Source organism: Pseudonaja textilis, chromosome 3, assembly GCF_049901715.1.
Source record: "Pseudonaja textilis isolate UNSWEBS1 chromosome 3, rPseTex1.2, whole genome shotgun sequence".
Classification (NCBI taxonomy): domain Eukaryota; kingdom Metazoa; phylum Chordata; class Lepidosauria; order Squamata; family Elapidae; genus Pseudonaja; species Pseudonaja textilis.
Window position 1 is genome coordinate 112940909 of NC_141992.1, and position 26137 is coordinate 112967045.

At 36.7% G+C, this 26137-nt stretch overlaps 2 protein-coding genes across 11 annotated transcripts in view; one reads left to right on the forward strand and one right to left on the reverse strand.

The window, feature by feature from the left end:
• Positions 1-15749, forward strand: part of SEMA5A (semaphorin 5A) — a 195431-nt gene extending 179682 nt beyond the window's left edge. For all 4 annotated transcript variants that reach the window (XM_087930659.1, XM_087930658.1, XM_087930657.1 and 1 more), the window contains 7 exons: positions 4112-4321; positions 8655-8825; positions 10446-10601; positions 11315-11362; positions 13001-13212; positions 14063-15348; positions 15425-15749. In XM_087930659.1, the coding sequence (XP_087786785.1) occupies positions 4112-4321; positions 8655-8825; positions 10446-10601; positions 11315-11362; positions 13001-13212; positions 14063-14182 (917 nt within the window). In that variant the 3' untranslated portion in view covers positions 14183-15348; positions 15425-15749. The remainder of the gene's footprint in view (positions 1-4111; positions 4322-8654; positions 8826-10445; positions 10602-11314; positions 11363-13000; positions 13213-14062; positions 15349-15424) is intronic.
• Positions 14327-26137, reverse strand: part of MTRR (5-methyltetrahydrofolate-homocysteine methyltransferase reductase) — a 58651-nt gene continuing 46840 nt past the window's right edge. For 6 of the 7 annotated variants that reach the window (XM_087930668.1, XM_087930662.1, XM_087930661.1 and 3 more), the window contains exons 13-15: positions 24893-24981; positions 24608-24790; positions 20580-22005 (exon numbers count right to left, since the gene is read on the reverse strand). In XM_087930668.1, the coding sequence (XP_087786794.1) occupies positions 21861-22005; positions 24608-24790; positions 24893-24981 (417 nt within the window). In that variant the 3' untranslated portion in view covers positions 20580-21860. Of the gene's footprint in view, positions 14534-20579; positions 22006-24607; positions 24791-24892; positions 24982-26137 lie in introns of those variants that run through there. The other variant, XM_087930664.1, reaches the window with a different exon arrangement.

Below are 26137 nucleotides of genomic sequence, written 5' to 3' on the forward strand. Positions count from 1 at the left end.
CCTTCCCTGGCTCCCTGGGGTACAAGAAGAAGGAAAAGGAAAATGCAACCAGGCTCATAAAACTGTTACAATAACCAATCTCAGTAAAATTCTAGTCATCTTGGGGTATCTGTTTCCTGATCTGGACAAGCTCAAAGAGTTAGCAGCAATTGAAGTGAGTAATAACTGCTGACATCTGTAATAGTTTATTGCACTTATACATAGTGTCATGTTGCCTGAGAACATATCCAGGAAATATGAACACAAAACACATCATTTAAAAATTAACTACTACCGCTCAGTTCTCCTGCAAAGAAACAAAAATCTATCTACCCATTTATCTTATTTGTCAAATTTATATGCCATTCATCTTGTGGTACAAGGCAGCACTAAACTGTATTTTTCTGTAGAAACATTTTTAATGCATAAAGGTATATGTAATGTGCTTTGAAGGAGATATTAATGTTTTCTTTTTGCAAATCACCCTGCCCCTTTAGTTAGCTTGACTGATCATTGAAGATTAGAATATATAGAATATATAATTAGAATATATTTTTAGAATTAAAAGTGATATAAAGCTATTGCTTTTTTCTGACATCTTTTAAACTTTTAAAATTCATCATCATCTGATTTTTGATTCTACAATTCTGCAGGGCATACTTACTTACATTCCATCAAAAACTATTAATATTCTTCTTGTTTTTTCCTTGAAGACATTTCACTTCTCATCCAAGAAGCTTCAGTTCTGACTGAATGCTGGAGAATGGAAGGACTTCTATTCCTTGCAGTCATCTAGTTTTTAGCCCTAAACACCTCATTGATACTTAACAAGGCCACTGACCCATGATTTGCTAGAACTTGACACTATTGTCTCATTCCTTCCCTGTGTTGGTACAATTTCTTTAGCTTCCACATTGCTTTTATTTAATGGGTGTTTGCCTAATGACAGTTTTGTCAAATCCAGACATCTCTGGATTTGTAGGGAAAAAAGGCTCAATTCTTTGTTTTGGGGAAAGATTAATGAGCCAGATATAGAGGTATAGCATAGAAATAGAGGGTAGAGAGTTACTGTTTTTTGTTTTCCTTCTCATTTGCCCTGCATGCTGGGGGATATGCTTCTTTTAATACTCTCCTAGCTCTTGCAGCAGAGCTATCAATCCATGATTTGACAAGGGTGTTTGTTTATCACCCAACATCACAGAGTCCAACCATTATTAGTACTAAGAAGACGTGACTGGCCTGAGATTATTCAGGTGGATTCCTGGCTAAGGAAAACCTAGAATCTGGATCTTTGTGCTCCTATTCTGCACTTAAGTAACATACGGATGTGGAATATTTGTGTTTTTGTCCTTGCAAATATTTCTTCTAAGGACAATGGCTGAGGCAGGGGCAGTGGGAGAGTTAACCCCCATTGCACCTTCTGATTGATTCTTCACTGTAAGATTTTGCTCTCTTGAATGTATTCTCTCAATTGTCCTGCAGTTGGAAGTAAAGTGAAAGTTGTTAGGTAAGTTCTAGCCAGATTTCAGCCATGTCTGCCATTCAACCAACTCAGATCCTGAAATTAACCAAATCTCTGGCATGGTTTTTGTGTGTGTGTGTGTGTGTGTGTGTGTGTGTGTGTGTGTGTGCAATTGAAAACTGGTAGTTGAAACAAATAAGAGATTCTTGATGTCTGTGTGCAGATCCTCTCCCACATCTCCTCCGTTTCCTTGCTCTTTCTGATTCTCTTCCAGCTGTACAGAGTTGTATACAGGCCTGAGTCTGGGAAATAAAACTTTATAGCCTGCAGCAGCTCATTTGAAATGCCAGCAGGACGATGTCTTCTACCATCCTCCCTGCAGCCAGGATTTTGTAATTAAAACTTCCTTTAACATGGCCTGTGTGCCTCATTCTTTACATCTTGTAGAATAGCTCTTCTGTTTTGGTTCCATTGTGACTATTTTAACATTCCTAATGCTGCACCTAAACACAAATTGTTATAACTCGTCCACCTTTTCTCTGCCTCATCTTTGACTCTTGATTCTGGGCCAGGAGACAACAATAGTAACCTTTGTTTGGCAGAATCTCAAGCACTTGAAGGCTTTTAATCGTTGTCTCTATTGACTTTGTGTTGCTCTAATTAAAAAGGACCAGGTAATTGCAACTCTCGCAATTATTATTGTAAATTGAAGAGTCTTGAGGATAAAGATAAAAACAGAAAAGAGCTAGCATCTAACTAAAATACTGAGGCAAGAAATATCAGATTTAAAGCTCACTTTTCCCTTTCAGCAAGCTTTTCTGTATAAATACTACATTTGCCAAGTACGGAGGATCCACCTTGTAGAGTTATTGTAAGGATGATTGAGATGGTGCTTTTGAACTGGTTTGGATGCTGCTCAGGTGCTAAGAACTGTAACTGCATATAGGGAGACTACAAGGAATTATGAGAATGCTTCTTCTGTTCAGATAGTTTCTCGGCATATAGTGCCCCGTTCCAGAATATCTTTATTTCATTTCCCCATGCTCTAGAACAGAGGTCTCCAAACTCGGCAACTTTAAGACTTATGGACTTAACCACAAGTCTTAAAAGTTGCCAAGTTTGGGGACCCCTGCTCTAGAATTAACATGGCGTGTTCTATAATGGTTAGGCCAGTCCCATCTCCTGCCTAGCAGGGTTTCTCCCCTCCCCAAAATATGTTTCCCCTTTGTACTTTAATCTTGTTCTTCTTCTGCACATTGTTTTCAGTGTTGTAGACTCTGAATACAGAGTCTATTAGATATCTTTCTTAAATTGATGAGGGATCCCAGCAATTGGAGGTCCCTAATTATATCAGCAAGAGGAAATGCAGATTTTTTTTTGACAAAATAATAAGGCTGCTACCCTACTTATTGGGAATTAATGAGAGCACACCAGATTTTATCTAAACAAGCATGCCTAGAATTTGGCTATAAAGTAATTTAAAAACTAAAAAGAGTGGTGAAAAGGCTTTTAATGAAGTTTGGTTACTTGTTTTGAAGAGTAATGAGTGAAAATGTCTCTACATGTGCAGTTTTCTTTGTAGCCTTTTCATCTGGAATTGGCATTGTTCATTTGTTTACTTCTTACAAAGACTCAAAATTAATATGGCTGCCAAGAGTTGTATTGCACTTCTGTCTCATCCTTTAAAAAAACCTTTGTGTTGTGATCAATTGAAATGCATTTGCAGTACAAACAAAAATAAATGTGTTCTAAACCACAGTTCACTTTTCTTAAGTCATGGATAAAAACATGTAGCAGAAAAGCAAACATCACAAATACCCTAGATTTAAAAGTCACAGCATTCATTGTAAATGCAGTTATACATAATTCATCCTGGTCATTGTGTTCTTACAGAAAGTATATGCTACAACAGATACCCGTATTTGTTGTGTATTCTACACCTGATGGAACAGAGTCATTTTGATAAAAAGCAATGGCTTTTAAATTTTACTTGTCTATTTTACTTTTTACTTAGCTCATTATGCTTTAAAAACAACCTTTTCAATCTTTAACATTAGCCTGTTTCAGTGCAATTAAATTAATATTATTAAAATCTGTTTTATGAATTCACTCTTCTTCGTGAGACTTCTTTACTTTGCCAATCTTTCTGAAGTCTACCACATTTTAAATATGGACAATCCACATTTGTTACAAATTATATATTCAAGACAGATCTACACAGGGAAGACCAACTGACGTCTGTTTAAAAACCACTCTTTTTTCCAACCAGTAGCCATTAGTCTGGCAGTGTCAGACTACATGATAAAGTTGGATCCAGTTGATAGTAAGGTTTTTTTTTTCTATTATGAGATATAGCCAGACTTCAAAATGACTTATAACCTTCAAAAGTGGAGTGTCCACTTTGGTAAAGCCACTAAGGGTCTGATTAAATTGCTTTGGGAATTGGAGTTTCATGGTTCACTGGCCAGTGTTATTTTTACACTTACACAGATTCCTATGAAGTATAACTGTCAGTCTTTGATACCATATTATAATCCATATGACAGAGTACTTCATAAGTGTTAAAAGTTACTCAGTCAGATGCAAATTAAATTAGAACAAAGTTATCGATACATTTGCAGATTACTGCCATGGTAAATTTTTTTATCCTGTTTATATTTGTATTCTTAGGCGATCTTTTGCATTCTGGGCATCGCTCCACTCACACTATCAATGGTGCTTGGTCCCCCTGGTCTCCATGGGCTCAGTGTAGTCGTGACTGCAACAGAGGTATTCGGAACCGCAAACGAATTTGCAATAATCCTGAGCCAAAGTATGGGGGATTGCCTTGCCTGGGACCTCCTTTGGAATACCAAGAATGCAACATCCTTCCATGCCCGGGTAAGTAGTCATAGATATTCAACTTCGTATAACCCAATAAGGAAGTAGTGGGAGACCAAGTGCTTTATGTTAGTGCCTTCTGCTTTATTTTATGCAATAGTTCCTAAATGTTTTTTTAAAAACATGCATTGTAAAGAAGTAATAATCTAGTTTTATTTCTTTAATTATACTCATTTCTGCATGAGAGCAGAAGAACAACTATGCTAAATCAAAGCGAGTTAATCATTTTTTTTTTATTTCTCATGTTGGTCTGCCAGATGCCAATAGGATGCTGCAAGCAAAAGATGAAGGCATATCCCTTCCCCACCATTTTCCCTTAGAGGTTTTATTTGGAAGTGTCCTGTTCCCAACATGGAGACAATATTGAATCCTCAAGACCAATAACGCTTGATAAACCTTTCCCTATTTATTTGTTAATTATAAACCATTCTAACCCCTCAATTTATCCAATTTCCATTTTTAAAGCTACCCACATTAGTGACTTATATTATCCTTAAGTGGTTTTTTTTCCCTTCTCTTCCAGTGCAGACCCGTAGCTTTAGCGGTTCTAGAAATCATGCTGTACCTGATTATAAACTCTTCAGACATGCAAAGAATTGAAAGCATTTTAGCCTTTTCAAGTAGAGGTGTTTAAGAACAAAGCTGGAAGAGACGTGGGAGATATTCTAGTCCATCCCCTGCTCAAGCAGGAGGCCCTAAACCATTTCAGACAAGTGGCTTGTCCAGTCTCTTCTTAAAAATCCCTGGAGGCTTTTAAGAAGAGACTGGACAAGTCACTTGTCTGAAATGGTTTATGTGAAGACCTCCCATGTCTCTTCCAGCTCTGTTCTGATTGATTGAAGCCTATAATCACTTGGTTGCTCTCTTCTGTTTTTTTCCAGCTTTATTAAATGCTTTTCCAAGTGTAGCAGTCAGAGCTAAAACAATATATCATAGTTTTGTTTAGAATTTAGATTAGACTTTAGCATTTTTATTTTCAGCCCCCTCCTAATGAATCTCTAGAATGAAATTTGCCTTTTTCATTGCTTTTGCAGACTCACTCAATATCTGCATGATACTGTCATTGTGATTTCTTTCCTAATTGGTTACAAACCATGCAGTATAAATATGAAATTAGTGTTCTTTTGCTCCATTGATTATCACATTACACTTAAACTTAAGTTGGATTGCATTTACCATTTGGATGACCATTTACTTAATTTAAAAGACCCTTCTGAAACTCTTCGGTGTTATTTTTAGTTTTTAGTGACTTGAATAGTTTGGTAACATCTGGCTAAGTTATTGATTACCCCAAGTCAATATTAAAAAGCACTGGCCCACAATACAGATGTTTTTCCTCCACTGAGAAAATTGCAATTTATTCCAGTTCTTTTTAAAAAAAAAGCTAGGTTATAGTCCATAAAAGACATGGGTACCTTATCCCATGTAAAAAAGGTAAAGGAATCCCTGTGAATTTTATTCCACTGGAAACTAAGCTTCTGGTTTTTGGTGCTTTTGCACCAAATTTAACAAAATTTAAAATTTGGGGAGCTACTCTTCCCGTTTCTGGTGCGTGCTCCCGTTTTGGCATTTGGTACCGAAAAGATTACCCACCACTGCTATAGGCACTCCAATAAGCAACATGTTTTCCAATCCAGGTGTCAGCAAGAAGTTATTCTGAGTCAGATGTTATCCAGCACCTGTTGGTATAGAAGGCAAAGGGAATGTCTTTGAAGGACAGGAGGACAAGCCACTACTAACAGTCAGATAAAAAACAAGAAACCAATATGACAAAAATGGCTCAGACAAACCTAAAAAGATAAAGCATGGGAGTAGGGACTGCACATTCAGACTTGCATAATTTTGTTACTAGGGCTGTTGCAATACTGTATAAATAGTCTTGGTTTATATGCCATTGGCAACTCCATCTTGTCTACTTTGTAGGGCTGATATTTTCCCCAAAGGAGCAGTTTAAAATCTATGTCAATTTTTGTTTGTTGTCTGTAATTGCATCCTGATTTTATTTTGGTTCAAGTGTAGCCTGTCTCTCTAATCTAAATCTTTCACCTGACATTTTTATCTCATGCATACATTGAGACCTCTGAACTCTGCATGTCTAACTAGCCTCATGAATGGATCTAGTGTTATCTCTAAAAATGCTACTTTGGCAGTCCTGGACTTGAATTTGTTACCTGCTACCCAATGGTACCAAAATGCCCATAAATTCTTCCTTTTCTCCAACAGTATTTAGTAGCTTATCTTGATGGCATGCAATATTTATAGCCTTCACATCAGATAGATTACTCTGAGGTCGACATTTGTCTTTGTATCTAATGATCAAATAATTGATAAAGAAGTAACCGCCACTCGCCCCAGAGGAATATCTATGAAATGAGAGGATATGGATACATCACCCAAGAATTGAGCCCCTTTCTACAGGGATATCTTGTTTATCCTTGAAATGATGCCCTCCTTCTCTAAAGCCCTCCTTCTCCCTGACAACAAGGGATTGCCACTGTCAGAGCAGGACAAAGTTTATCACACTCCATAAATCTCATCTAATCTATCTGGTTGTCTGAGCATCCTTATCTTAGCTGCTGTAGTCTCAAGATCAAGAAGAGTCACCAAGAGGCAAATAGTTACATATTTGACATTGTAAAGTAACCTGGAAAATTCCCCCTCACCTGTTGGCCTTCTCCTTCTATACTAGTTATTACTTGTAGCTTTATATTCTTCTCCTTTGAGACTAGTTCAACTAAAAGATGTGACACAGTTTCAGAAGACAGAGCCTTGACTTCTTTGCCCAGTAATTAATTTCACTTCTGAAGTTGTGACTGTGATTTGGGAAGGGACAGTCAGTGTATTTCTCCCCTGCCCAAATCCCTCTCCAATCTCCCTTGTTCTTACATGGCATGCTCAAGCTTTTTGCAAGCTGTCAGCTGCTTCTCCTGTTTTCAAAAAGGGCTTGGATGGGGCTGAATTCATGTTTGGAAACATAAAACTTCATGGGGGTGAGTGGGTGGTAATTGCTTACTACCAAGATGTGTTTCTTGACTTTATATCTCTGGTATTCCCTCAGAGGTTCATAATTATCCCAGACTTATTGTCCTTTTAAGCAAAATTTGAAGACTTGGCTCTTTCTCCAGGCCCTGGGACAAGGAATTGTGTTTTGTACACATTTTGTTTTAATTATCAGACCTGGAACCTTTTTGATTTCTGTCATTTTTATCTGATCTTACTAGTGGAGGATTTATGTTGGCTGTGTTTGCTTTAAACTGCCCAGTGTTGGTTGACTTAGGTTGCCCTATAAATATGATTGATTAAATAAATAAAAAACAAGTTTATCTTTTGTTTATGGCAGCACCGAGGCGAGATCAGGCTAGCCCCCTGATCAGGCTAGCTTGTTAATGTTTCAGAAGCTTTTAAAAACAGTTATTCCGGAGGGCCTTCTCTTGATTTTAGCATGCCATGTTCATTATGTTGTTTGTAGTTTTCCATATGTTTGGTGTTATTGTTTTATTGCTTTTATAGTTGTGATAGAATGGGTGTTTTACTTTATACTCTATGTAAGTCATCAGGAGTCTCTGGATTGCCACAGGGCAGAAATGTAGAAAGTCATTCATACCACATTTCAGCATAGCTATTGTGATATACTTCCCATTTGGAAGTGGCAGTATTGGCATTGGTTTGGGCTTTTTCCCATCTTATCATAATTGAGTTACCTTTTTAGAAGTGATACTTAAGAATATATATTTGTATTTACAGGTTTGTGGCTTCGAACACTGCAGTGACCTAGATCAGGGGTCCCCAACCACCGGGCCGCGGACCGGTACCGGTACCGGTCCGTGGAACATTTCCTACCGGGCCACCGGTTTGCTGGGCGCTGCCATCTTGTTTGACAAGAAAGTGCTTCTGGGTGAGCTTTTCCAGTTGGAAAGCGGCATTTGGGTCCTGAAGGAATCCTCGCGCCTTAGTTTCATTGAAGGGAGGGGGGGCTTCAAACGAAACTAAGGCGCGAGGATTCTTTCAGCACCCAAGGCAAGGCGAGCCGAGCGACCATCCTGAAACCGTCCCGAAGTGAAGCTCATCAACAAAGGTACAAAGGAGGAGTTGAAGGTGGCGGGGAGAAGCGGGGCACAGCTGGCTGGCCAGTCGCTTGGCTCACCTTGCCTTGTCATGCGTGCTGATGCTGGTACCGGGCCGCGGATCATTTTGTGATGCCGGTACCGGGCCGTGGCACAGAAAAGGTTGGGGGCCACTGATATAGATTATGCAGTTGTAAACTGGAAGACAATAAATGCATTAACTACTTTTTGAGAAACTATGAATAATAGCACTGTTCTTCTACATCTAGTTGATGGAAGTTGGTCCTGTTGGTCATCGTGGTCTAAGTGCTCTGCTACTTGTGGAAGTGGCCATTATATGAGGACTCGCTCCTGTACAAACCCAGCACCGGCTTATGGAGGTGACATCTGTTTAGGGCTCCACACCGAAGAAGCACTTTGCAATACAGAACAATGCCCAGGTTTGAAACATCTTGTTTGTTTCCTCACCAATTGTAGAACAGACATTGTTAAGAATTAGATTAAATTAGGCAGCATGTTCAGAATTGTTTACTGTTTCTACATTTATTTTCCTTTATACACATGTTATACTGAGAAAGATAATGCTGAGATGCTTCAGCTTACCTAAAGCCATAAGTTAGGTGGTGTAGGAATAGGGAACCAGATCTAGCATTCAAATCCAGCTTCAAAACTTGGGGGTCTTCATTCATCCCATTGGGATAGGCCTTGTATGATGCCCTCATCTGTTAATCTAGCTTGGGCTCTGCCTTATGAGCCCATTGTATTGCTCTCACACTCATTGTTGAGCCATACAATCCATGGAAACTTGCTCTGATGATTGCTTAGAATGGAATTAGCCACAACAAAAGATAGCATACAAGGTGGAAATCATGTTTTCATTCATGAAAATTGAGGATGCTGAAGCAGAAAACTCAACGGTTCTCTGAAAACTGGATGAGTTGTCTAATCCAGTTAGCAGCCACATGGAAAACAGTGGTCAGACCAGTCCTTTGCTTAGCTATATTTTCTACTTACATTTGTAGGTTTTGCCTTTTCCATTCCTAACTGATTCAACTGCAAAGCACTATGAGACAGTATATTGCCTAATGCTATTGTCATCCCTTTGCATTGGCTGATGATAGTGTCAGCCTCATTTTGTAAAACCTGTGAAACACTTTTATCATTTATTCACCAGCTTTCTCCAGAAATTTTGCTTTCAATTTCAATCTTCACCAATCAGGATAGGCTATAACCTAGGCTAAAACTAAGCCTTACACTAATATGCTTCCCATATTAACTTCTCCCCAGTTGTCCATAGCTGATAAACTCTCCAATCCTGCATGATCATGATGACATTTTCTGCATTTTTTTGCCATCGCTAGCAGCAGCCAATGATGTGGAACAAGATACATGATAGGAGATTAAGATTAGTAACTGTTCCACCTTTGTACATAGCCCTTAATTCTGGTGTATTGAATTTCCCAAAAGCTAAAGGTATTTTAATTTAGAGTTGACAGAATTTCTGTATATGCTCCTCCACCATCTGTCTCCCTTCTGTATCTGTTTCTCTAAGGATGTAAGGTTTGGATATCAGAAAATGTTTGAGCAGAAAAAAATAGTTGAGAGTTTAATTTGTTCCCTCCTAGGGTAGGTGAATTGCTGAACTCATACTGTTAATCCATCCAGATCCAACAAAGAACACCAAAAGATGTAGTATCAAATGAGCATTTTTTAAAAATTTGAATGTTTTTTTAAATTGACATAATGTTGGTCTAAAACATAACCATTGCTCCAGTTTATTTTATTTTATTTTATTTTATTTTATTTTATTTTATTTTATTTTATTTTATTTTATTTTATTTTATTTTATTTTATTTTATTTTATTTTATTTTATTTTATTTATTTTATTTATTTTGATTTGTCAATCAAAATTACAAAAAAGTGCCTTGATTGTCCTTGCAGAATCAACTTAATATGCTAAACATAGAAAAGATTGAAGATTGGGATAGGAGGACATTTAAAGGGAGCGCATGGTGGACAGATGGTCCCTTCATGCACTGTTGATTTTTGTCTGTTGCAGATAGTTGGTCAGACTGGTCAGGCTGGTCAGGCTGCGATGCATCTGGAGTCCAGGTCCGCACTCGCCAGTGTAAAGTTTTATTTCCTGTGGGTCACCAGTGCTCTGGGAATATGACTGAAAGTCAGCCGTGTGATTCCGATTCCAACTTCATACCAGGTAAGACCAAGCACAGATGGTACCCTGATGTGATTCCTGATATAACAAGCATGGCTAGGTGGCTGCACGCTTGCTGAAAGCATACTGAGATATGTCTAAAATGAAGAATTAAGAACTTGTCTCTGTTTAGTAAGATGGAGCTGGAGGGAGGAGACAAGGAGGAGTTACTTGTAATCTTCCCTCTTATCCCAAATGCATATGCCAGTCTAGTTCATGGACTTAAATCTCTTCTTTCTCCTACCTTGGCTTTTACCTTCTACTGATATTAGTTATAGCAGTGTTTCTCAGCCATGGCAGCTTGAAGATGTGTTGACTTCTATTCCCAGAATTCCCTAGCCAGCTCTTCAAGTCGCCATGGTTGAGAAACACTATTGTGTGGCATACCAGTTTAATACAATTATTATGATTGGTTGCACTGTAAGGCAGATGTGCATTTTGATCCACCTATCAGGTCCTTCCTAAGGACCTGGGTTAGGTATTATTATTATTATTATTATTATTATTATTATTATTATTATTATTATTATTATTATTATTATTATTATTATAATATGTATTGACTGGATTTGAGTGCATTGTTCTTGCAAGTTAGCAACTTGTGTTGTGTACTTAAGGTATCCTTTGAGGAATAATTTGCTTGCAGTCAAATGAAATATACTTAGGACAGACATTCTTCACCATTCAGCTGTTAATTCAGTTAATTGCTATTGTAGATATAACTGTTGCAAGAACCAGCAGCATCAAAGAAAAAAGATGTGGTGGTAAGATTCTTCACTTTTGTCTTATTTATGATAATTATTCATCTTTTCCCACCCACAACACTTTCATGAGAGTTTCTTCTATTTTTCTTACACCAGCCAAAACTGGAATTGCACATTTCAAATTTCCATGACTCTCCTGTGCTCCATTAGAGGAGAATAAGATGTAATGCAGTATTTAACACTTGGGCTTTTTGTGTGCTCTGAGCTTGATAATTTTCTTGCAGACCTTTCATATCTGGGAGACCTAATATCATTGTTATGAATGGAGGAGTGATGTTTGCAGATTGTTTATGTATAGTGGCTTGCCCTGCTAGTCTTGTTTCGGGTGTAATTTCTTCCTTAATGGTTCCCTGATTAGGATGTTGTTTCTTCCCTGATTGTTTATCTGGGGCTGTTTGCTGCTTATCTGGGGTTGGTTGGTTGCTATGGAGAGTTGTTCTGGGATTTCACTTTCCTTCCTTGTTTTAAATGGTATCTAGATGGGGTTTATCTCAGTGCATCTGTTGTCTTGTCAGAATACCAGTATTATTGTACCATTCATGTTATGGGTACCACTGGGAATCTTTTGATTGTGGCATTATAAGCAACAGTGAAGGCATAGAAAAAAATTCTTTCTTGTATTTCTTTAGAATTGGGATGAATTCTTTCACTACAGTCTGACTCTTTCCTGCTTATTTCACTACCTTTAGCATGGATAAATTAAGGAGTTGTGCAAGCCTTGCCAAGTTGAGAGGGTGGTAACAAGTAGTTATGACATTTCATGGTCCGTGTAGTTTTTACTGCATTCAAATCCAAATCTCTGGAAAAGTCTTCAATGAATAATTTTGGCAATTGAGTCACGATGCTGATGGTAGTCAGTATGTGAAATTTTGCTGCAGCCACTGATCAAATAGTCAATTGTTTCATCCTTTTCCACTACAAAGGCTTCATTTGATGTTGTTTTACATGTTGAATTTCCACCTTCATGTACTCAATTGGTAAAGCTTGTTCTTGAAATGCTAAAATAAAGGCTTCAGTTTCTTTAATACTCCTGATTTTAACTAACTCCATGTGGGGTTTTTATTAGTATTATTATTTTATCCAGACTATTCATCTATGTCAGGGGTGTCAAACTTGGCATCGTCATGGCATCGCCCCATGACATATCGCTACTCCCCCCCCCACTTCACTAAACTGGGCATGAGCATGGCCAGTACATGATGCATCTGGCCCGTGGGCCACAAATTTGACACCCCTGATCTATATATTACCTTGAGGCAGCAACCATATCTAATACTCCTGCCTCCTCTTTCCCTCACAACAACAACCTTCTGAGGTTGTTGGGCTGAGATAGAATGACTGGCCCCAAAGTCACCCAGTGACTTTTATGCCTAAGGCAGATCTAGAACTCAAAGTCTCCCAATTTCTAGGCCTGCACCTTCTCTACTGTATCAACTAGCTGTCCATATAATTGTGGTAGCCTTGAAAAACTTGTTCTGCTCTAAAAATACGTTTGGCAGGAAATTGAGAAAGCAGAATTTTGTAATCAATATAAAATTTAATATTTCCCCTTGCTCCCAAAATAAGTAAGGCACAAAAATTATAACATGTAAACTAAATAAGGTATTGATTTTCTTTTCTGATTCATCTAATTTGTAGAATTTAATCTGTTCCACATGACTGCTGTGGGGCTGAGTAGCTCAATTCTTGGGTGCCTTCTGACTCTTCTGGTTTACACTTATTGTCAGCGATATCAGCAACAGTCTCATGACGCTACTGTCATTCATCCAGTATCCCCAGCACCTCTGAACACCAATATCACCAATCACCTCAACAAACTGGACAAGTATGATTCTGTAGATGCCATTAAGGTAAGGAATCAATAGTAGCCATGTGTTGTCAAATGTAGACACACAAATTCCATTGCAAATTACTATGGGCTGTTTCAGGAGGGGCATAGCTAGATTTCCAGTGTTACAGTCAACCCCACGATCCTTCAGAATAATTTTGATGTGACAGATGAACATATTTATATAATTCAGTGAGCTTTTTCAGTGCATTTAATTTTATTAAATTATTTGAATTTTGCTTTAGCCATGGCTATTTTTGGTAGAATTACCTCAGATATACTATACAGAGTACTAAGCATGGCTCTCAATTCCAAAAAGCAAGTGTGTTCCTAGTATATGTAAAGGAACATTTGTAATGCATACTGTAGAACCAGTATTAGAACTGCTTCTGTTTCTAGACTTGATCAGGCAGAACTTCTCTTGAATTATATGGCAGCACTTTAAAGCAATTTTCATATCCTGATTATACTTGCTGACTTCTAAAGCCATCTGTCATGTCATACGGAGTCTGGTATGCAAATTCTGTGGTATCTTTAGTGATGCTCAAATATTTAAAATGTTAAAAATGATGTAAATTATGGCTTCCTCATCTGTTTTATATTTTTCAACAGTTATTTGTCACATTATTCAAACTTCATTCTTTCAAGTTGCCCATAAATAGACAACAAAATGTCAACAAAATAATTGTTTTCAAACCACTTCCTATTTTATTTGATTATATCTTTTTTACTTGATTTCCCTTTTTCTTTTTTCGTATTCCCAAGTTTCCACCATAATGTTACCTTTCTTTCTCTTCTCTTCACTGCACCTCATAAATATTCATTTATTTTAATGAGAATTTACTCTTTTCCTTTTCTTATTCTTTTCCCAGGCATTTAATAAAAATAATCTCATCCTAGAAGAACAAAACAAGTACTTCAATCCACATCTCACTGCAAAAGCATATTCCAATGCCTATTTTACAGATTTGAATCACTACGATGAATATTAAAAAGGCATCTGCTAATTTCATACAGGTCTCCAAGATGTGAACCCTCTGTGTGAATATCAAATTGTTAATACCATGTTGTGGCCAGCTTTAACACAACAGGAAGCACTCAGTTGTGTTGGTACAATCTTGCAGTAAAGAAACAACTTTGGTAATGCAATATTTGTATTGTGTTGTACATTGGAAATATACAGAGAAGAAATGAAATGTCTCGTGTAGAATACTTTGAGGCTTGCTACCATCCTACTAATTCATCTCCTCAGTTTTTCAGATATGTGTGGGAAGGGCCATAGATGCCTTCTAGATGCAGCGTTCTCATTTGCCTAAGAGACAACTTTTCCATGAATGGGAGGCCTAAAGAGAAAAGATAACAGATTATTGAATGGAATTACTCTTAGCAGAAGCCTTAAGCACTACATCCTTCATGCCAGATTAAGATATTAATGCAATATGTCCTAAAGAAGCTGGTAGCTTGTATGGCTACACCATCCTGGTGCAGGCTATGTAGCTGACATGTGCCACAGAGGAACAAAAGAACAAGCAACATAGCAAATCTAGAAATAGGCAGGCACTGTTTGTTTCAATCGGCCAGGATGGGACAATTCATAGAAAATAAATAAGGGCTCACTGAATTCTGCATGATATTGACATACATAGAGTTCTGTACCAAGCAAGAATGCCTGCATCTTGGGGACCAGTTTGCAGCCTATATGTAAGGATCCACCTGGAATGTTCATTATGTAACTGACAAACTGTGTTTTGTATTTTTGTTGCATTTATGTACTGAAAGAAAAGATAAGAACTACAAAAGGGAAACCAAAACAGCAACAAAAAACTTCCTCTAAGCATATCAAACTTCAAACAGCTCATTTTTTAAACTCAGCCCTAAACTTTCTCTATGGAATAATATTGTTCAATCGTTCTATTACAACTCTAAAAAAACCAGGGTGGCATTCTATGTTTCAAAAGAGTAAATTGTTTTGCAATATCCTCTGTCTCCTTCTCTGCCTTTAAATTGTTTATTCCCTTGAATATTTTAGGCCAATATAATTTCATTTGAAAATTACAGTATTGTATTTTTTACACTGATTTTCCCAAAAACGTTCTGGGTACCCCTTGTTTTGTTAATGTTTCCCCAGGAGGGCATATTCCCCAATTTCTAAACTTGGGTGTATTTTATTTTTTAAGTTTATTGTATATCCACCAAATTAAATTCCCACCTCCAAGTTTCAGAACTAAATTTAGTTGAAAGAGCCAGCAAAGGGTCCCAAATGTTACTGAAATCTCCAGCCTTAATTATCCACCAGTAAAATAAAAAAATTGTAAAATGTTTAGATGGCACTTATTGAACTAATGAGTATAAAATATTATATAAAGAATATAATGTGGTTGTTAAAACTTTTAAATGCCAGTATTAATTTTTTTGAAGTTTTACTGATTTAAATTACTCTACCGTGGCAGATTATACTTGATCAAGACATGTTTTGAATAAAATATATCTCTTGTATAGAAAAATACAGATGGGAGGAGGCCCAGTTGTTTTAAAAAAAGTTTTTGATTTGGTAAGCAATTGTTTTTTAAAAGTCCATCTAAGATTTTTTGTTTACATTCCATGATAAAGGCAACATACTTTTTAAAAACACACATTAAAATATAGCCAAGGAATTTAAAAAAAATTGAGACATTCTATTTAGGAACTAAAATCTCCATGATAAATCAAAGTACAAAAGGAGAAAAACTTTAAAAATGGACAGAAAATTTTTAAAAAATGAAAAGAAACTAGTGATAATCCTAGTAAATAAGAGGTGTTGAAAATATATAGAACAGCCCTCAGCACAAGCCAAGTGGCTGTTCAATCTCTAAAAGAAATGAAAATAAAAAAGTTAACTATAAGAACAACTTTGCTATGAATAAGCAATGAATGTCTGTATAGCTACTACATCAAAAATAGATAAACAACCAGGCAGAGCATATCCCAGCAATAAATAAAAATAAAATTGGGGAAAAAATAACTTGTTTAATTCCTTGAACTTGCTGAGTGATTTCATTTATGGAAGCTAATCTAGAAAAGTAATGATCATCTTTGCATTTCAATTTGAAGACTCCCATTTGCTGAGATTAAATGCAGGATAAGACCCCATGCTTTACTGTAAATCCTAAGAGACTCATAACAACTAGAGTGGCTTTCTTTGCTGAGCACAAATGGAAACCTACAGTTTCCAATTTCCAGCTTGACTACAAATCAAGTCTAAATTCTCCATAAGAATTACTGTAGACCAATCTTACTATGTTTCAGGAATGTTTAGAAATGGTAAATTATTTCCACAAAATAGACCTTATGAACAGGTCCCTTCATCTTGAAGAGCCTTTCTTAATTTCAGCAGATGGCTTGTGCCTGCCTGCAGATCCATTCCTGCTTTTGCCCTGCGTTTCTTAAGAGCAGATGGGAAAGCACAAGTGCTTCTATTTTTAATACTGTTTTAAAAATCAAGCTAAAATGTAAAATGGTGATGTGTATTAAGCAAACCATTATTATAATTCGATGCATCAAGATTGTAACCCTCTCCTTATTTTTATCAGGGAATAAGTCCAGTTCATTGTGAGAGTGGTTTTTGAGGAGACATAAAATACTGTGCTATACAGTAAGTGAACTTCGTCATCGGCATGTAAATAGAGGAAGTGCTTACTTGTATATAAAATGTATTTTTCTCCTGGTGCATTTTGTATTGGGGGGGGGGGGAGGAACGGGAAGCTCCTTAAGGATGCATCAAATGAGAGGCTGCAACTTTCACATTTATATTCTCTTGGCTACATGCTTTGCATTTGAAGATGAGGGTCTCAGGTCATCTTTTCCTACCATCCAACCAGCTTGAATTCAACCGTGGGGGGTAGTTTTACCTCAATGAAAAAGGGACATGGGAATAATGATTACTCATCAATAGTGGGCATACAGTTGCCAAATTGTGTTTAGATGTGGAGAGCGCCAGTTTTTGGAAAGTGAACAAATGAGCATGAAATCTTGTCAGTTTTTTTTTTTTTTGGATCAATCAGAAATTTTGTCTTAATTTTTTTTTTATCTATCCGATAGACCAGACACAAAAAGTGATGCTATATGTTATTGGTAGGCAGCAATAATAGAATCTTGCCAGATGCTTTGTGCTTTCCTCTCCACACCCACTTCAATCCCACCAAGTCAGGGAGGGCTTTACTGAGTCTCTTAATAATACTACCTCTATTCCTAGCATTCAAGGTATTTTTGTCACTTTTGCTTATGTAACAGCTTATGAGCCAACTCTACAAATAAAGTTTATTAATGTATCATGGTAAACATAGGTGCTAGTGTAGAATTTGAAATCTAATTGCATGCAATTTAACAAGTACCATGAAAAGGATTGTCTTAACGCCTATTTCTGTTGCCTAATTCTCTTCTGATCCTATGAACATCTTAGACTTTGTATATCAGGGCAAAACCAGGAAGCAGAATCTTCCTTTCCATGAAATAATAGACTGTATGGAGGGCAGTGTACATTAGAACACACAATGGATTAATGTAACATCAAGAACTATGGAGGATTAAAGTATTTGATACCTCGCTTAAGGACACTTGTGGAAAAGCAGCAGTTAATTTCCCCCATGGTATGTTTGCTTGCAGCCACCACTATTCTGTCAGAAAAATGGGGGCAGTTTTCACTCATAATCAGAGGCTGTAGAGGGCCATATGTGATCTAGCATAAGGATGTCCAACCTTGGCAACTTTTAAGACTTCCTCCCAGAATTCCCCAGCCACCCATGTTGACTGGGGAATTCTGAAAGTTGAAGTCCACAAGTCTTAAATTTGCCAAATTTGGACACCCTTGCTCTAGCAGAAATGTTGATGTTCAGATTTGGAAATTCAAAACCTAAAGGCAGGTCAGATCTTCCATCTCTATGCTGTAGAAAATATTGCATTTTCTATTGGGTAGCAAACTTGCACCTTTGTGCTCACAGCAAGGGAAAATTAGGAAGGGAAATTAACTCACAAGGTCATTTTAATAGGGAGTATTTCCCCCATCAAAGCCTCTTCCTCTTGCCCACCCAGCTGACATTGTCAGAAATAATTTGTGATTTAGGAATATCATAAAAGAAAAACAAGCATCTCAAACAGAATTTTATTACAAAACTTTCATTAAACATTGAACATGCAGTAAAAATAAATTTTATATTTGCAGCAAAAAACTTGGGTTCTTACTTAATCTCACACATCTCTCTGAAAACAATCTATCCAGCCTCTCCCCTTCAGCTCACTGGTTGAAAACAAGAGGCAGCTTCAGAGCAGGCATGAACCCTTATGCAGTCATCACCATCACCACATACCAAAGCTCTCCATCTGTTTCAACCCTGCGTGGTCCTTTCCGCAAAGCCCACTTGCAGAAAGGATTTCTGTCCAGCACGACAGAACTGCACAAGGAAGGACTGATTTACGGGTAGCTGCTGATCACTTGTTCAGTGACTGTTCAAAGTTACAGCAGTTCTGAAAAAGGGAAGTTCTACAACCAGTCCTTGAACTTGCAGCTTTTGCAGTGTCCCCATGGTCATGTGCTTGCAATTTGTGCGACTTTTGTGTTCATTTATGATGATTGAGACTGCCATTGGCGACCTTTACAGAGGCTTTGGGCAAACAAAAGCTAATGGGATTGGTGGCAGAAAGTTGCAAGTTGCAATCACATCACCTCACACGACTGCTGGGATTTGCTTCATGCCCAAAGCTTGAACTATACATTGGAGATCACCTGATGTCTCATTTTACAGAAGGATGGGAGGCAAATGAGTCAAATTATGTTTCATTTTGATTGCATCGCTTAGCAACAGTATTATAGTGTGAAAGTGAGGACTGCTTGAACTCTGGTTGGCTAGTGGTGTCACCGCTATAGGACAAAGATCCACAAATGTTGATAATTATGTTTCTGTAGATCAGCCATAGTTTTAAGGTTTCTTCACAGTGCAAGAGAAAGAAACCTTACCTTATTCTTTCCCTTGTCATCACATGGAAATTAATGAGAGTTGCTAGGCTGCCAGAAATTTGTTCCATGCTTGTAAGCAGAATAATATTTTAGAGAGCCAATCTCATTTACGTTTTATTACTTTTCCTTGCAAATAATGAAATAAAAGACCCTCAAACTGAAATTCTGTCAACACACAGTTGGGTTATGATCCCTGATGTGCTCTTTGTATTTGTCATGGAGTTGTTAGGACTTCACCATCCAAGTGAAAAAAACATTAAGAAAAGGCAATCCCTTACAATTCCTGAAGCCGAACCTAAGCTGCAATCCTATAGTTGGAAGTATGTCCTAATAAATTGAGTGGGTTTTACAGTACGTCTAAGTAGGAATGCATAGTGTTGTATAAAAAGTATGGGATAACTGCATTCTAGGAAGGCCGATTACTTATTTAAAAAGCTACTTTGTCTTTGTTTTGTGCACCCTGGAATTTATAGTGATAAGAACACCATTGGGAAGTTAGAAGGTTAATTGATTTGATTCTTCACAGCCTACTGCATAAAGGGGGATATTTCAGTAATGCTTATTTTTGCAAGTGATGTTGCCTTTTTGGACTACTGCTTTCAACCTGTACATTTGTAAATAAACAGATTGCTAACAAAGCTGTCATTTCTAACTTTTTCATCAGGGTATCACACCTAAGATTCTGAAACTACTACTTTTTTCTCTCATCACATAAAGATTAATTTTTTGGAGATTTTTTAATTAACCTTAGTATACTGCATTAGCAACTATTTGTCATGCAGCTTCTATTTTAAGAGGCTATTTTCTTTGCTGTCAGTTGGCCTGTTTATTGTTTAAGTAGAAAAATGGGAGACATTTTATCTTATCTTCATATTACAATTGTTTATTACTTAGAAATATTATAGAAAACTGGGAGATAATTGGAAGCAACCTTGCCTTTCTACAACAACATTAAAAAAACACATTTCTGAAAATAGATGCAGCCATCAGCATGTATAACACATATTAATGGCCAGTGGATAATGCTCAACCATCCTCTTTGCATTCCTTAAAAGCTCCTAAACCGAGTATCAGCAAAGAAACTCTTCCTTTAACCCAATCTCAACTTGCTTCTGTTTAAAATAACCTCAATAGCAAAAAAGAAAAGAAAAGAAAAGAAAGAATGCAAGATTTTAAAACTGCTTTGCGTCTTTAGCAAAAGCTGTTTCTGCAGGCATTAAAACTCACCTCTTTGTTTGAGATGTGCATATTGAAGCGCGTGATCATCAAATGACAACACAGAGCCAAAATAGTTATGATAAACCTTAAAAGACTCTTAGAGTTTATTTTATTTTACTGAAAACAGTAACAGTTTGCATACTATCTAGTAGCACTAGGTTTGATTCAGCCACACTTTAGAATATCTGGAGAATGTTAAATTTATTCAAATCAATCCAGCTTCTCATTTTGCAGCTTAACCCAAGGGTTTTTTGACAAGTCACTGTGGGACCATCATTCCAAACTACAGTAGAAAAATGAATGACTTTTAAATCACTTTTGAAGTAGCAGCAGTCATCTTTTAAAAAACAGTAAAATGAGATATGACATTATTTCTCTTAAAAAGATAAATTCAATGAAAGCTATTCACACAATATGCTTCACCTGATTACCAAAGTGGGTCATTTTCCTGGTTTCCATAATATCTCAAATGGTCAACTAGCCAAGCAGGCTAGGTTCATGCAACATGCAAAGGCAGTGAAAACCTGACTCTAACCAAAGGTACTGTATTGTGCAGAATGTGCTCAGTGATTACCCCTACAGCCACTCATTCAGAAGGTTGGGCTTTGTAAGTGAAATTAAGAAAAATGCTTCAAATATTCATATTTTTTTCAACACTAAGTCATGCCTATTTCATTGATCATGTTTAGATAAGAAGGAAATTTAATATACAGGTTTTCTTCCATCGTAACAAAACACTTCATAGAACATTATTTGGGCAAGAACTGGGCATTAGGCCCATCATCAAATGGTAGCGGATTCTTTTCAGGATTGGGGCTCATTTTCATGAAAATTATTTGCTTTATACCATGTCAACCCAAAATTTATTTTCATAATTTCCTCTGTTCCCAAAAGAGGGGACACTGCCAAAATAAAAGGATGGAGCCAACTTTTGGTTTAGATGTACATTTAGTAAAAATCATTATTAATATAAGTGCTCCAGCTGTATTTATAAATAAGTTATAAATAAGTACTTACAAAAAAATAAGTACTTTTTTCTGTAATTTTCCACTGTAGTTTTTTTTTCTGCAAAAGCAGAAAGACTAGACTTGAAGAATGAATAACATCTCTGATACTCTATATATTGTACCTAGCATACAATTGTTCTTGTTTTCAAAAAACCCTCAATTTGTTAATAGCCGAAGAAAACAGGTAATACCATTCTATGCCATATTTTCAAACCCAAGGCAAAGTTATATCAATCAACTTCAGAGGAAAAATGAAACACCATCTTGATGGAAATAAATGGCATCATTTATTTAAAACCACTTGTACTGTGACAAATCTCTTGGAAATGATGTATTTCTCTTTGTTATTTCCCTAGAAAAATAGTTCAAATTATAATTGAGAGAAAATTACAGACAGAAGTAGGCATTTAAAAAATTGCTGTTTACATTGGTCAAGTGAATTCCAAAAGCTAGTATTCAGGCCCATATATCCTGCAGGTATCTTTTTTCTTCTCTTAATGTAGCCAATATTTTCAATGCGTCCAGTTTATCAACTCCTTTGTCGGTGGTGAAGACTTCCACCAGAGTCTCATTCACATCTTTAGCCATATTTTTTGCATCTCTTAAAATAAAGAACAAAGAGAGAAAACAATTATAATTGACTTAAATAAATGGATTTTAACAAAGGTGGAGCTCTTGCCTCTTAATCAGAAGGCTGTGAGTAGGTAGTGGCCAATATTTCTCTCTCTCGGCATAAAGAGAAAATATCTGCTGCGAACTCCGTGCAGGTGTCAGGAAGGGCATCTGGCCAGTAAATGCTCAGCTCTATTCAAGTCACCCCTATTCCACCCCAATGCAAAGGATTATAGGGTTGTTAAAGGGGGGGAGTAGATATTAACACATACACCAGTCCATATAGTATTGCTATCAAATAGCAAAGACCACAGGTTGTGAAGTTTTAAAAAAAATCAAATATTCTGTTAAATATTATATTAAGTCAAGCACACCAAAGCGCCGCCCCTTTGAAAATGGCCAATGGTGGTACTAAATGGCAAGATATAATTCTCTGGTAGTTCTCACCTCGCAAAATTCTTAATATAGGTATCAATATACCTCTTTTAATAATCAGACTTTAAGAAGTAAAATTAACCACTTTACATGTTTGTTTAATTTTGGAGTTTCATTTCAGAGCTATAACCTGTCCTGCCTTATTTCTAGGGTTTTAAAATGCTCAGGAAAAAATGCTATTTATGAAAATGTCTCCATATATTCATATATGTTGAACATTTAACTAATGATAAATATATAATTTATCAGTAGCATGTTATAACAATTTATACTGAGGCACTTTTGATTGGGAAATTTTCTTGGACAAACTCATATGGTATGAATTGGGATGTGATCAAAAGTGCTACACTATTCCATAGGTTCTTTTCCTTCTGGTGTGCAGGCAGAGCAAGGCTCCCAGTGGCTTCTGGCTAGATAGCTTTATACAGGTAGTCCTCGACTTACAACAGTTCATTTAGTGACCACTCAAAGTTACAACGGCACTGAAAAAAGTGATTTATGATTGTTTTCATATTTATGACCACTGCAGCATCTCCATGGTCACATGAGCAAAATTCAAATGCTTGACAACTGGCTCATATTTATGACTGATGCTGTGTCCTGGGGTCATGTGATCCCCTTTTGCAATCTTCTAAAAAGCAAAGTCAACGGGGAAGCCAGGTTCATTTAACAACCACGTTACTAACTTAACAACTGAAGTGATTCATAACTGGTGTAAAAAAGGTCATAAATGGGGCAAAATTCACTGAACGAATGTCTCATTTGGCATAGAAATTTTAGGCTCAATTGTGTAGTCTGCAAAGTCTCTCATCTGTGTATTTTAAAAACAAAGCACCCAAACCAGAGCAGAAACAATCCCATTAAGTAGAAATAGTTCCCCTGAAATCTTTCAAATGTTGCCCGACAGAATTTCCACAAAACTGGAGGCTTTCAGACTTCCAAAATCCACAGGCGTATTTCATATTCCTACACAAACTACTAATTTGGGTGCTGTTAAATTTAATGCCATTTAACTCCCCCAAAATTGGGACTAGAGGTTATCTACTTAGCATAAATTTTAAAAATACTAATTTCAAATTTAAATATGTAATTGATGTTTCTTTTTATTTTAGCATGGGGGCCAGAAACAGTTGCTGAAAATTTAAAAATGAGTTATTTTGAATTTTCAATATTTCTGAATAAAACATGAATGAAACTGTGATGTTTTCCACACAAGTCTTACAACTAGATAAAGAAAAACCATTTAAATGGTTCAAAACCATTATACTTTCTTCACTTATTGATTTAAGAAAATGATACAAAGCTACATATTTTGTATATGAACTGCTAGGATTATCGGTTCATTTAAAGGGGACATTAGAGCCAGGTGTTTCAATCAATGAGATGATAATCAAGTGTGAGCGGTAGGTCCTGCCTTATTTAAACAACATTCTGGGTTTCATCATTAAAGTCTAATCTTTACATCACAGGTGTCTGGTAGTGTGCCATAGCTTGAACAAACAAGATTTTTGTGGATTATTGAAAAACAGTTGTTGATGCTTATCAGGCTAGAAGCATTACAAAATTATTTTCCAAAATTTGTAATCTTCCAATCCATTGTCAGGCAGATCAGGTATAAATGGAGGTAACTCAACACACTGGTACCTTCCCCAGGAGTGGTCAACCAGCCAAGATCACATTAAGTGCAAGGTATGAAATATTGAAGTCTCAAATATGTAAAGAACTGAAGGCCTATTTAGGGCCCTTTTAATCTTGCCTTTTTGTTTGCATTCTAGCCCCCTTACTTGCCTTAACTTGTAACCTGATTTTTCTATTATTTTGACTCAACAAGATTAACCTAGAAATACTTGCCCTTCTTTCTAGTTCATTTTTGTTCAGTCTTTCAAGCAACTTTTATTGTTATCCTGTCATCTTCCCACTGAAAGCCGTAATGAAAACTGCCTCCAGGATTTCCTTCTCTTTTTAAAAAAAGTCATAACCTCAAAAACACCTGGATTTCTCATTGATTTGGGGTTTTTATTATTTTGCTCTCAGTTTTTGTATTGCCAGTGATGAAAGCCTGAAGGTCTGGGTTTGTACATGCTAAGCTTACAGCAGCAAACTGTTTTAACACATTCTTGCATATCCAACGCTTATAAAAAATCAGTATTACTCACCCACACACATAAAAATATCCTTTCTCCTGCAGCAAAATCCTACTAATCTCTTTACAATAAAGCCGGAGGTTATCTTGAACGTATTTAGGAGGGGCAGTTTCTGCCACAGCTGGAACATCTCTTGAAAAGCAAACTATCAGGTAAGTTAACACGCCGTTTTCAAGAAAGAACCTGAGCTCATCTCTGCAAGAGAAATCCAAGCAAGAGGCCGGAATGAAGAAAATATGGTTCCAATGGACAACTGCTAAATGTTAAAATGCTAACAAGGAGCAGAAGAAAGCTTACTGGAACAAGTAATCTCTGGCCTTATGGCGGCAGCCAAAAAACAACCACGTCTCTCCAAACTTATAATCTGGATGCTTTTCGCTGAGCTTCTGCCTAAATAAAATATCCAATTAAAAATAATACAGTTGTAAAGTGTATTATGCATAGATTCTATCTGAAAAGTTTAACTGTTATTAATTCCTGAAGAAGAAATAGATTATAAACCTAAAATTTTCAGTATTTGTAGCAAAATAATTTATTTTACATATGAAGAGTAACACCTATCTAGTTTTTCCCCATCATTAATATAAATTGTACAGAAGAATTATAAGTGCACAGCCTTATGAAGGATTCTGGAGCGGAGACTCCTGTTGCCATGAAATTACTGTTTTATTCTTACGAGGTCCTCAGTTATGAGAGCAATATGATATACAATTATGATATACATATTATAGCAAAATGTTAAACCTAGAATCTGAGAACAAACGGAAATTCTTGATCAATCAGTCTATTTACCAATAAATCTGGAATTGGGAATTATTGTGCGTAAAAGTTTAAGGACTCATCAAACTGCAAGTTTCAATGAATTTCTAAATGAAGAAAAGCTAACATAATAGCAATAGCAATTGCACTTAGACCTATATACCACTTCACAGTGCTTTACAGCCTTCTCTAAGTGGTTTACAGAGTCAGCCTATTGCCCCCAACAATCTGGGTCCACATTTTACCGATCTCAGAAGGATGGAAGGCTGAGTCAACTTTGAGCCGGTGAGAATCAAACTACTGAACTGCTGGTAGCCAGCAGTCAGCAGAAGTAGCCTTCAGTACTGCATTCTAACCACTGCACTACCACAGTTCACAAGCTCTACCTAATATAAAATTAAACAAAACCTTTCTGCAATTTAATGATTTACAAATTCAGATTTTTTTTAAAAAAAGTGAATATGACAGTTCCAGGAGTTTGGGCATCCATTCAAGTCAGTACTATGTAGCATTTCCTTTGGCAGAAGTACCAACTTGCAACTTTTAAAATATAGTTAAGTGTCTATTTTTTCTTTTGGATCCCCCCACCATTCTTCCTTTAAGAACTTTTCTAGCTTAGAAATATTCTTAAGGCTCCCTCATGTACTGTATAACTGAGATTTCCCTCCCCAAATATTCAATAAAATTCAAATCTGCAAATACCACTCACAAATCTTTATCTATCTAGACCAGTGGCCCCCAACCTTTTTTGTGCCACGGCCCGGTACCGGCATCACAAAATGA